This window comes from Gorilla gorilla, chromosome 9 (genome assembly GCF_029281585.2).
Source record: "Gorilla gorilla gorilla isolate KB3781 chromosome 9, NHGRI_mGorGor1-v2.1_pri, whole genome shotgun sequence".
Lineage (NCBI taxonomy): Eukaryota > Metazoa > Chordata > Mammalia > Primates > Hominidae > Gorilla > Gorilla gorilla.
The window spans coordinates 109,821,942-109,834,770 of NC_073233.2; the positions used below are offsets into that span (position 1 = coordinate 109,821,942).

The window sequence follows — 12,829 nt, forward strand, 5'->3', positions numbered from 1 at the left end:
TATTTGGAGTTTTTTAGTTTAAATATCTCCAGAGAAATATTCCCTGTTTACCTTATTTAAAGTGGGTTTCCCTGGCTCCCTATCTCAAACTAGAGTTTCTTTACTTCCTAGCACTTATGATAATTAGTAATTCTTTGTTTACTTGGTTTTGTTAGCTTGCCTCACTAAATAATAAATACCTGCCTGAACCGTATCTGTTTTACTTACTGTAATATACCAAACAGATACATTATTAAATAAAAATAATAGATAACTGCTTTTAAAAGTGCTCTGATTATATCTGAAGTTGACATATGGTCAAACATTTATTAAACAATAATTTATTAAGCATCTACCAGGTACAAAGCATTGTGTTAGGAACAGGACTTCCAGAAATTAAAATTTCAGGCTCTGCACTCAGTGAACTTGAAGAGTATGATGGGAAAGACAGACAGTTAAAATGCAATTAATTCTTCCATTCAACAATGCTATTGCATGCTGCTGTGTTCCAAGCCCTATGCTATGTGCTGACACAGACACTGAACTTATGATACTTACAGTGTGACAAGCAATGCAGAAAAGTAAGTAATTACAATTTAGTGAGATAAATCCTATCGTAAGGTTAAGCTTAGGGTTCCATGGGAAAACAAATTCGTGTTATGTGTGGAAGTTGGAGATGGAAGTGCTTTTAAGAAAAAAATTACAGAAAGGTTGTTACATAGTGTATACTCGTTTAAAACCAGGTAGAATCAGGCTGCCTAGTTTAGACTCCCAATTCTTCCACTTAATAGTTATGTGGCCTTGCACAAGTTACTGAACCTTTTTAAGATTTAGGATTTTTGTCTGTAAAATGCTTACCTCAGATAACTGCTGTGGGATAAAACAAGGTAATACATAAAAAATACTTAGCATTTACAGTGCCTGACCATACTAAGCACTTGTAATGAATGATTATTATTTTCACAGGTCACCTTATATGTAATGACAAACTTTACTTTGCCAGCAGCCTTCTCCCAAACTTTCTTTCCATATCAGTCCCTAGCACCCTGATAGTATCCCTCTGTCTGAAATATAAACGCCAATCATGTAAATGCTCACATGCACAGTGCTTTTGGGAAGAAAGTAAACATGGAAAACTTTCACCCCCGAGACCCCCCCCCCCGCCAAAACAATTAAGACTTAAAGCAATTGAAGATATGTGATTATATTAGAAATTGTTCCTAGAACCCCAAGTTGAGGAAAACATGGATGAAGTAATTTTTTCGATATGTGATAAGGTCTCTGCTTACAGCTTCTGTTTTTCTCTGTGATAAAGGATGTGAGAGGGAGGTGGAAGGTGATATCATGGAAAGTGTGAAGATACTCATAGATAGATACAAAGGACAAGGTATCATCTTCACTCTTTGTTTTCATTTCTGGCTATTGTTCTCCCTTTTCTCTAAAATCCTCCAGCTGTCTTCAAGCACATGCCATCAAAATATACTGCTTATCCCTACTTTTCCTTACTGCAGTCATCTATAGATCCTCTGTGTCATTCCTTGAAAGTTTTAGCAACTTGGCTCTTTTTGTCTCCCTACTATTATTCCAGCGATCATTCTTTGTGATTTTAGTGTCTGCATAGACCATTCATCCAACCTAATGGTCTGTCATTTTCTTGAACTTCACGCATTCAATGGCACATCACCTCAACTATTTCCAGTTACTACTTCACCTCCGAAATCTCAATTTCAGTCATCTCAATCTCTGATCTATATCTCCTATTTTTCCATGCCTCTTCCTCTAGTACCCTGAATTCAACAGTTCTAAGACCCCACCAGGTCCTCCAATCCATTTATCTTATTACCCTTTTTCTGTTAATCCCATCCCTCATGTTCTCACTTCTGTTCAAACTGAGCTTCACACTCCATAGTCTTTCATTATCATTCCCCAGAATATACCCTGAAACTTCTTGCAGTCAATCTCTGCCCTTCATAGCAACCACTGTTATAATTTCTATCATCAGAGTTAATTTTTCATGTTGAGATTCATCCATGTATTAGTTCATTCTTATTGCCCAATGGTATTCCATTGTAAAAATATATCATAATTTATTTAGCCATTCTTATATTGATAGGCATTGGGTTATTCTAATTTGGGACTACTAATAAAGCTGCTGGCAGAAAGATAATTATAGCCAAAATGGTAAAACATGAGAGAATCCATAAGTAGGAAATCTTTTTGTGGATATACATTTTTATTTGTTCTGAGTAAACTAAAAGTAGAATTGGTAAGTCTTAGGGTATGTGTATGTTTAACCATATAAGAAGATGTCAAACAGTTTTCCAAAAGGGCTGACCTTTTTTACACACCATCCAGCATTGTGCATGTGAGTCCCAGTGGCTTTATAACCTTCCCAGTCAGCCTTTTTAATTTTAGCTATATACTAAGAATAAATTGAGTTTAGTTTGCACTTGCCTGATGTGCCATTCGTAAGTTTTTTAATGAAATATCTATTCAAATATTTTGTCCGTGTTTTAAGTTGGGTTGTTTGTCGTCTTCTTGTTGAATTGTAAGATATATATATAGATATCTATATATATATTCTGGGTACAAGTTCTTTGTCACAGATATATATTCTAAGTATTTTCTTCTAACGTGTGGCTTACCTTTTCATTTATTTAATGAAATCTTTCAAAGAGCAGTTTTACATTGTGATGATGTACAATTATCAATTGTTTGTTCTATGGTTAGTCTTCTCTAAGACATTTTGTCCACCCCAAGGTCATAACTTCTTGATTTCTTCTGGAAAGTTCATACTTACAGATTTTCAGTCTAGTTTTATCATTCATCTCAAATTATATGTGGGTGGTATGATATAAGGGCTGAGTGGTTTTTTCACATGTTTATTTAGTTGCTCCAGCACCATTTGTTGGAAAATAATTTCCTTTCGCCATTCAGTGGTCTTGATGCCTTTTTTGAAAATCAATTGGGGGTCTACTTCTGTGCTCTGTATTTTGTTCCGTTGGTCTGTTTACTCTTATACTAATACTACATTGACTTGATTATTGTAGCATTATAGCAGGAATTCTCAACAGCAGTACTATTGACATTGTGGATGAGATAATTATTTATTATAGGGGAACTACCATATAGGAATTTTAGGATGAAGTATAGGATGTTTAACAGTACTTGCCTGCTGTCCACTAGATACCAGTAGCACACACCAGTCATGACAATTTAAAATGTCTCTAGACATTGTCAAAGGTCCACTTGAGGGGGAAGGGGCAAAACTCTCCTCAGTTGAGAACCACTTCTTTATAGTGAAATAAGATAGTGTGTAGCCTCTGATTTTGTTCTGATTCAAGATAGTTTTGCTTATTCTAGGTATTTTTACTTTTCCCTATAAATAAATCTGCCTGGTTTTGAGTGGGATTGTGGTGAATTTGTATATCAATTTAGAAAGACTTGATAACAATTCTAATTGCATTAATAAAATTGAGTCTTGCAGTCCATGAAATCCATGAACACAGCTTATCTCTTCTCCTCTTTCCCCCACCCTTTATTTTGGTTTGGGTTTTTTTGGTTTGTTTATTTAATTTCTCTCAGTGGCATTTTCTAGTTTTCAGTACAGAAGTCTTGCATGTCTTTGCTTAATGACTCCTAAATATTTTGTATTTTGTAATGCTTTTATAAATGAATTTATTTAAATTTCATTTCCCATTGTTTGTTGCTTATATGTTGAAATACAAATGATTTTTCTATATTGACCTTGTATTCTAAGAACTTGTTAAATTTTCTCATTAGTTCCAGGAGTTATTTTATATATTTCTGATGATTTTCTAGTTATATAATTATGTTGTCTGCAAATAAAGAGAATTTAATGTCTATCTTTCCAGTCAATATGGCTTTTACTTTTTTGTTGACCTCAGTGAACTTTCTAGGACTTCCAGTGCAAATGGGGACTAGAAGTAGTATGAGTAACCCTCTTTGCCTTATACCTTTTGGGGGAAGTATTTACTATTTCACCATTAACTATGCTGCTAGCTAGGGAATTTGGGTAGGTGCCCTCTATCAGATTGAAGAAGTTTCCTCTCATTCCTAGTTTGCTGAGAATTTTTATGAATATGCGTTGAATACTGTCAAATACTTTTTCTACATCTATTTTGATGATCATATCACTTCCCTCTTTTTTGTCAATATAGTGAGATGCACTAATTTCACATTCCATGGATAACCCTCATTTGGTAATGATATTTTTATAAATTGCTGGATTTTATTTGCTAATACAGATTGAGTGCTCATTATCTCAAATGCTTGGAACTAGAAGTGTTGTGGATTTTAATTCTTTTTAGACTTTTGGAATATTTGTACATACATAATGAGTTATCTTGGGAATGAGACTCAATTCTAAGCATGAAATTCATTTATGTTTGATATACACCTTATACACATAGCCTAAAGGTAATTTTATGTAATATTTTTAAATAATTTTGTGCATGAAACAAAGTTTGTGTACATTGAACCATCAAAAAGCAAAGGTGTCATTGTCTCAGTCAACCACATGGACAATCTGTGGTTGTTTGGTCGTCACCACCATTCCTGAGTCTGAATTTATATGTTACTGATAAGCAATCATTTTCTTATACTTATCACACTTAAGTACTTAAAAGTAAAAAATATGACAGATAACATTAACACATTGAAAAAATAATGTGTTCAAGGTAATGAACCAGTACAGTAGCATCACCGGAATACCTGTATCAGCTGGCAGACAACAGCAATAGCAAACAAAGGCAGACTTTCAGTCTTCATGTCAGTACTCAAAAGTTTCAAATTTTGTAGCATTTCAGATTTTGGATTTGCTGATTAGAGATGCTTAACCTGTATTTTGTGAAGGATTTTTGTGTAATGTTGATGAGAGATATTGGTCTATAAATTTCTTTGCTTCTAATGTGTTGTCGGGTTTTGGAATCATAGTTATGCTGGCCTTATAAAACATGGTGGGGAGTGTTTTGTTCACCTCTATATTTTGAAAATGGTTGTGTATGATTGTTGTTTCTCTTTTAAACGTTTGACAAAAAAATTATAATATATCTGAACCTAGAGTTTTTTTGTGGGAAACTTATTAATTATAAATTATTAATGTGTAGAGGTTTTCATATTTTATTTTCTTTTGTGTCAGTTTTGGAAAGTAGTTTCTTTTAAGAAATTGGTCCATTTTACCTAAGTTGTTGAATTTATTAGCATAAAGTTGTTTGTAATATTCTCCTATTATTTTTTAAGGCCTGAGGTATTTGTAGTGATACCCTGTCTTGCATTCATGATATTATTAATTTTTGTTTTCCCTTTTTTTCTTCATTGTTCTTGCTAGGAGTTTATCAGTTTTCTTAACATTTTCCAAAGCAACTTGTCTATGTTTTCTCTATTTTTTTTTTTTTTGCTTACTACTTCATCAGTTTATTTTCTTTTTATTAGATTCTTTCTTCTTTAGGATAAATTTGCTCATCTTCTATCTTGTTAAGGTGGAAACTGAAGTCATTGATTTTAAACCTTTCCCCTTTTCTGGTATAGCATTTAAAATTATAAATTGGCCAAGCATGGTGGCTCACACCTGTAATCCCAAAACTTTGGAAAGCCAAGGTAGGAGGATTTCTTGAGGCCAGGAGTCAAGACCAGCCTGGGCAACAAATCAAGACCCCCCCACTTCTCTACAAAAAAATATAAAATAAAATTATAAATTTTCTTCCAAACACACTTTTAACTGCATTTAACAAATTCAGTATGCTGTATTTTAATTTTTATATCATTCAAAATTTTTTTTTACTTCTCTTTAGATTTTTTTCTTTGATCTATGGTTTACTTAGAACTATGTTTTCATTTTTTCTCTAATTTCCAGTTATTTGGAGCTTTTCTAGATATCGTAATTGATTTCTAATGTAAATGTGTTTTGGTCAAAAACATATTCTGTAAGATTTTAATCTTATGAAATTCATTAACATTTCTTTTATGGCTCAACATAAGATTTTTATGATGTACTTGGGAAAAGACTGTGTATTATGATTGTTGGGTATAAATTATTACTGTTCTATAAATATCAACTAGATTGACCCAGTTGATAGTGTTGTTCAAATATTCTATATTCTTACTGATACTTTTTTCCAGTTGTTCTGTTACAAAGAAAGGATGTTAGAATATGCACCTAGGATTGTGGATTTGTCCATTTCTATCTTTATTTCTGTGTTTGCTTCATGTATTTTGAAGGTCTATTATTGGGTTCATACATCTATATAATTTTTGTGTCTTCCTGATGAATTGACCTTTCTATCATTATGAAATGTTGTCTTTTACCTCTAGTAATACTCCATTTCTTAAAGTCCAATATTAATAACACTCTAACAAATTTGTCTGGTATTAATATACATAGTCAAAAACTTCATCTGATATTAATGTAGTCAAATAAATTTCTCAAGCTTTTCCATTCTTTTGCCTGCAGCCCGTGTATATTTGCAATTGGGTCTTACTTTGTATCCATTCTAGCAAGTGTTAAGTCAGAAACTGTGAAGGGTCTGAGATTTTACCCTACTTGCAAGCTAATAATTTAGTTTACCATGATTTCACTCAGTACCAATGAGATGGTTGTTAATTCATGTTGCCTGTTTTGAAATATTAAACAACAAATAACTTTTGTTTCCTTGTTTTCACAAGTGTCTGCCATATGACATAAAGGTTTAGTGTCTTCTTTGATAACTCAGATATGAGATATTACCAAACGACTTCAAATACTTTAATAGGGGAAGGCTTATAAACTCATTATTTAACAAACTCCCCTGAACATCTAGGCAGCCATGGATTTCTCAAACCAACTCTCAGATATACAATGTTGTGTAGAGTTAGCTCCATATCAGCCATATTAAAGGACAGACCATCAAAGCATTTGCCCAGGAAACAAATCTGTAAGTATCACTGAAACATCACTAACATAAACCAGTACTACATACCAGCTGACTAAGATTCCTTCCTTACCTAACTAGATAAATGTAAATTGTTCTCATTACCAGTGAAGTAGATAGTGCTCTAAAAGAAAAATACAATAGTACAAAAAAAAAATCCCTGGAACAGACATCTCTGTTTAAAAAAATGTCATAGGTTTAAGTTGTTTTATGCAGTTACATGCTGCACTATCAGCCATGAGACATAAAGATGACAGTTGCCTAAGTTGGCAGTTGCAGTGCGCTGATACTCTGAAACTGAATAATGCATGACATAGTGCTGTTTACTAGGAAGATTTTAATATCACAAAACTAATTTCTAAAATCAAAAAAAGTTTTATTCTTCAGAAAAGCATATATAATAAATGCATGTAATCCTTTTAAAATAACATGAAGAAAACAAACAATTTTTGTTCATAAACACTTCTCCCCATCTCTACTAAATAAATGTTAACTGGTTTTTAAAATACTGACTTACAGTTATTATTCTGGTCATTTGCTTCTATATAACAAACCACCCTAAAATTTAGTAGCTTATTTATTAAAAATCTGTGTTGAATGGTTGAGCTGGTTTATTCTCCCTTGGAAGTTTCATGCTTTTGCACTCAGATTTGTGCTGTGGTTGGTGTTATCTGAAGATTCCACTTCATTGGACATCCAAGATGGTTTCTTCAGTCACATGTCTTGTGCTAGGCTGAGAAGGCTACAACAATTGGAACCAAGCCAGTTATCTCTCTCCAGTGCTGTCTGTCCTGTTAGCTAGCTTGGGCTTCTTTTCAGCATGGTGATCTCAAAGTCACTGAAATTCTTATATGGGGTCTGGCTTTTCCTGGAATGAGCATTCCAGAAGTCCAAGTTGGAAGCTGCAAAATTCTAGCATGGGAAGTCACACAGTATCACTTCCATAACATTCTGTTGGTAATAAAGTCACAGGGCCAGACTGATTAAAGGGGAGGTGACTACATAATCATGCTTCATTGGACATTATGTTTGGAGACTGACTATGGCTACCACAGGAGTGCTTGACACGTGATTTTTATCTACTTGACACATGATTTTAATCTCAAGAGCATATGAATGTAGAATTTGGAACTTTTTATGTTGACTCTGTCAGCTTCTGCTAAGCAAGCTGTGCCTCCTTCCTCCCAACAGAAAGTAGAATACTCTATTATGACTCTCTATTTAATCGCTTTTGTTTTCTCTGTCTTCAAAGACTACATTAAGTACATTCATATTGCTGGGTAACCATCATCATTATCTGTCTCCAAAACTTCATCTTGCCCAACTGGAATTCTGTACCCATTAAGCACTAACTCCCCATGCTACCCTCCCCACCAGCTGGTAACCCCCATTCTACTTTCTGTCTCTCTGAATTTGAATACTGTAGGTACCTCATTTAAAGTGAAATCATACAACATTTGTCCTTTTGTGAGTGGCTTATTTCACTTAGCAGAATGTTTTCAAGGTTCATTATGTGTAGCACGTGCCAGAATTTTCTTCCTTTTTAAGACTGAAAAAAATTCCATTGTATATATATGCCACATTTTGTTTATCCGTTCATCCATTTATGAACAGTTGGGTTGCTTCCACCTTTTGGCTATTATGAATAATGTTACTATGAAAATGGGTATAAAAATATCTGAGTCTCTGTTTTCACTTCTTTGGGATATAGTCCTCAAAGTGAAATTCTTTTATCATATGGTAATTCTATGTTTAATTTTTTGAAGAATCAGCATACCAATTTCCACAGCTGCTGCACCATGTTACATTTCCACCAGCAATGTATAAGAGTTCCAGTTTCTCTACATCCTTACTAACAGTTCCTATTTTTTATTTAGTTTTGTTTTTTAAATAATAGTCATCCTAATCAGCGTGGTGTGGCATTTCATTGTGGTTTTAATTTGCATTTTCTTAATGATTAATGATGTTGAGCATCTTTTCATGTGTTTGTTTGTATTTGTATATCTTCTTTAGAGAAATTTCTATTCAAGTCTTTTGCCCATATTTTAAAATCAGGTTTTTCTGATGTGGAGTTGTTGGAGTTCTTGATATCAGTCCTTATCAGATATGTGATTGGAAATATTTTCTCTCACTTCCTGTGTGGCCTTTTTACTCTGTTGATGGTGTCCTTGGATCCACAAAAGTTTTTAATTTTGATGAAGTTCAACTTATCTATTTTTGCTTTTGTTTGTGCTTTTAGTGTCATATCAAGAAATTATTGTCAAACTAAATGTCATGAAGCTTTTTCTGTATGTTCTCTTCTGAGTTTTGTTTTAGTCCCTGTATTTGGATATTTGATCCACTTTGGGGTAATTTTTATATGTGCTGTAAGGTAAGAGTCCAACTATATTGTTTTGCACTATCCAGATATCCAACACCATTTTCTGTAAAGATTGTCCTTTTCTCATTAGATGCTTTTGGCATCCTTGTGGAAAATCATTTGGCCATATATAAGAGGGTTTATTTCTGGGCTCTCTATTCTATTCCATTAGTCTGTGTGTCTGTCTTTATGCTAGTACTACACTGCTTTGATTACCATAAATTTGTAGTAAGTTTTGAAATCAGGAAGGGTGAAACATTCCATTTGGGGTGGTTTTTTTTTCAGTATTATTTTGGCTATTCAGGGTTCCTTGACATTGTATATAAATTTTAAAATGGATTTTGCTATTTCTGCAAAGAAAAAAAAGTCATTGGAATTTGAAGGGATTGAATAGAATCTGAAGGTAGCTTTGAGTAGTGTTGTCATCTTAACAATATCTTTTTTTAATTCATGAACATGGTAGGTCTTTACATTTATTTGCGTCTTTTTAAAATTCTTTCAGCGATGTTTTACAGTTTTTGGTGTAGAAGTCTTTTGCCTCCTTGGTTAAGTTTATTCCTAGGCATTTTTATGCTCTTGTAAATTGAGATTATTTATTTTCTTTCTGCATTGTTCATTGTTAAGTGTATAGAAATGCAACTGGTTTATATGTGTTGATTTTGTATCCTGCAACTTTGCTGAATTCATTTATTAGTGCTGGTTTTATGTGGAATCTTTAGGGTTTTCTAAATATAAGATTATGTCATCTGGACTAGAGTTAATTTCACTTTTTCCTTTCCAGTCCGGATGCCTTTTTTTTTCTTGCCTATTTGCTGTGGCTATAACTTCTAATATTATGTTGAATCAAATGGTAAAAGCAACTTCTTTTCTTGACCTGGGGAGATTCTTGAAGGAGATTGTTTTGGGAGCTAAAAATCTTCTCCCCCACCTCTGGTGCTACATCACTACATTCTACCTATCTCATATGTTGGACCACTTGGAGATCTGTAGTCCTCTATCACCTGAAAGTATATATAGTTCCCTTAATCTGAGCTATTTAGAGTAGAATAATGTTCTAGCCAGGAGAGGTCTTTAGAAAGATGGTTAATAGTAACCTATGGCACTAAAAATTCTAAAAGAGTTCTTACCAACCATCTCCTAACCCCATGCATTCTAAGGAGCTCCCTTTGGAGGTTTCTCTACCAGTGGTTTGTAGGCTTGCCTTTTCTTTTTTTTTTTTTCATTTTCCAGCAAATAATTATTGAATCATACACACATACGTGTGTGTGCGCGCACACACACACACACAGTCTTCCAAGGACAAAATCAATTTTTGAGACAGTACAGCTTAAACTAGAGAACATAAATTCAAGTGTCTGGGGGCAATCAGAAATAAATGAAATAAGAAAAGTTAAGAAAAATAGGGAATGGCAGGGATTAGGGGCAGGTGTTTGGAGCTATGTGTGATTAAGAATCCAGATTTGCCAGATCTTCCAAATTTTGAAGAGAAACTGGAAATCCACATTTTTGTGTAAATTTCCTGAATTTTTAGCACAGTTCCAACTTCAAATGACAGCCAATTTTAAACTTGTGATCCAAAACAAAAAGAAAAATGTACAGATTTTATTGAATACCTCATAATTTTCAAAGCTACTTCTTTCACTAATGAATTCATTCTTCACATTACAGAAAATGGCATAGCTTCCTTAGAAAAGGCTTTTTCCACAGCACAGTTTGCGAGGTGGAAATAGGTATGCAAACCTGCCAGAAATTAGAAAGGGCTGCATTAGAGAATCTTCTCTTAGTTGCAAGAGACCTGGATACAGTTCTGAAATTACCATTTACAAAGAAATAAGTCTTTGGCAAACACCTGTTTTAAAAAATTTAAAATTTGTTGTTTTTAAATAAAATTTTGAAATATGAAAACATTGTTATATAATAAATGCATCATTTTGAAACTATTTTCTAAACTTACCGCCTATTTCTGTTGCCTACTTTGTGTTTTAAATATAGAGCTTTTGAGGAGAAACGAAAAGAACAGGAAGAAAAAGAACACCAAATTAGAGAACAAATACTTCAACAAAGAAAACAGAAGTTTGAAGAAGTTACTGAAAAATTCCAGCGTGCCCATGTTCCTCTTTCACAGCGGAGGAAAACAGGTGCCTTAATTTCTAGAACAGTATGAGAACATAAATTAAAGTTTTAATCTCATTTGACTTGAGTAGACAATAAAATCATAAATGAAGAAATGAAGTGGAAACAAACTAAAAAGACCAATATGACTTTTGAGTAAGAGCACTTTAACCAAAGAAAAATAGTCAATTGATTTAGGTTTAATTGAGAGAATATTGTTGGCTCTATTACTAAATTCTGAAACTCACAGTTTGGTTTGACTTCCAACTGGTTACAATGGTTTGTCCTTTTAAAATTCATTTGGTAAGTAGCTTAGTACAAAGAAAATTTAACATTTGGGTTCAGAAAATTAGTGTCACATTTATTCTAGTATTTTTTAATGGTTTGGTTCAAATTCATATTTGAGAGACTGGCAGAACACAAAGAAAGTCTACAGAGTAATATAATCCAACAAGATAAAAACTTGGAACCAGTTAAGAATTTAAATATGATTATGGTTGGTTCTTTTGTATTATATCTACATTTTTATACCTTAAATAGTAAGACAATTAACAATATGTCAAAGCTTCATAAAGAATAGTGATAAGCAGAAGTTTTATGTATTCAGCAAACATATGGTGTACTGTGTTGTACTTAGCCTTAGGCTAAGCTGAGATATAGAAAAATCTAATTGCATTCTACCATTAAAGATCTCACAACCTGTTTTGGAGATGAGAGTGGTATAAGCAATGTCAATAACATAATGATAATTGCTATGGTAGCAGAGTGTGTAAAGTGCCATGAGAGCACAGAGGAAAGAACACTAAACCTATGTCAGGACATCAAGGACATCATTCTTGGAAAAATGACTTAAGTCGGATCTTAACAAATGAGCATATTGCAAAGCAAACAGAAAATAAAAGGACATCCCAGGCGAAAGAACAGCTTGTACAAATAAATTATGTATTTCAGTGTATCTGAAGCATAGGATGGGGAAAAGAAGAAAAATGGATATGAAGCTAGAAAAAATAAGAGGTAGCCAGTTCTCAAAGAGCTTTATATGCCATGCCAGGAATTTCATCTTTATGCAAAATACAGTCCACTTACAGTTTTTTTTAACAAGAAAGCAAGCCATTGCTGTGTTAGTAATAAATATTACTGTTAATAAGGGCAGCTAGTAAAACTGCGCTAAATAACAATAGCTTAAACATGATAACAGTTTATTTTTCTCCCATATAATATGAAGTCCTGTGGTAGGCAGTCAAGAGCTGGTTTGATGATTATACTGAGCTGAGAGACAGAAGGATCATCTGTCACTGAGCTCAAAAGTCTTTAGTAACACAGTTTATACCCTCACTGTCATGGTCATATGGTAGCTGCTAGAGCTCAACCATCATACCAGTGTTGTAGACAGGAAGAAAGAACAGGAAAAAAGGGTGTACCTCTGAGATCTCTGCTTGGCAACTTTATT

General features: G+C 33.5%; 1 protein-coding gene across 1 annotated transcript in view; it reads left to right on the plus strand.

Moving 5' to 3' along the window:
* The window catches only part of CEP126 (centrosomal protein 126), an 84,471-nt gene that overhangs the window by 19,303 nt on the left and 52,339 nt on the right, over window positions 1-12,829 (plus strand). Inside the window, exon 3 of the mRNA XM_004052020.4 lies at window positions 11,260-11,405. Coding sequence (XP_004052068.3) covers window positions 11,260-11,405 — 146 coding nt within the window. The remainder of the gene's footprint in view (window positions 1-11,259; window positions 11,406-12,829) is intronic.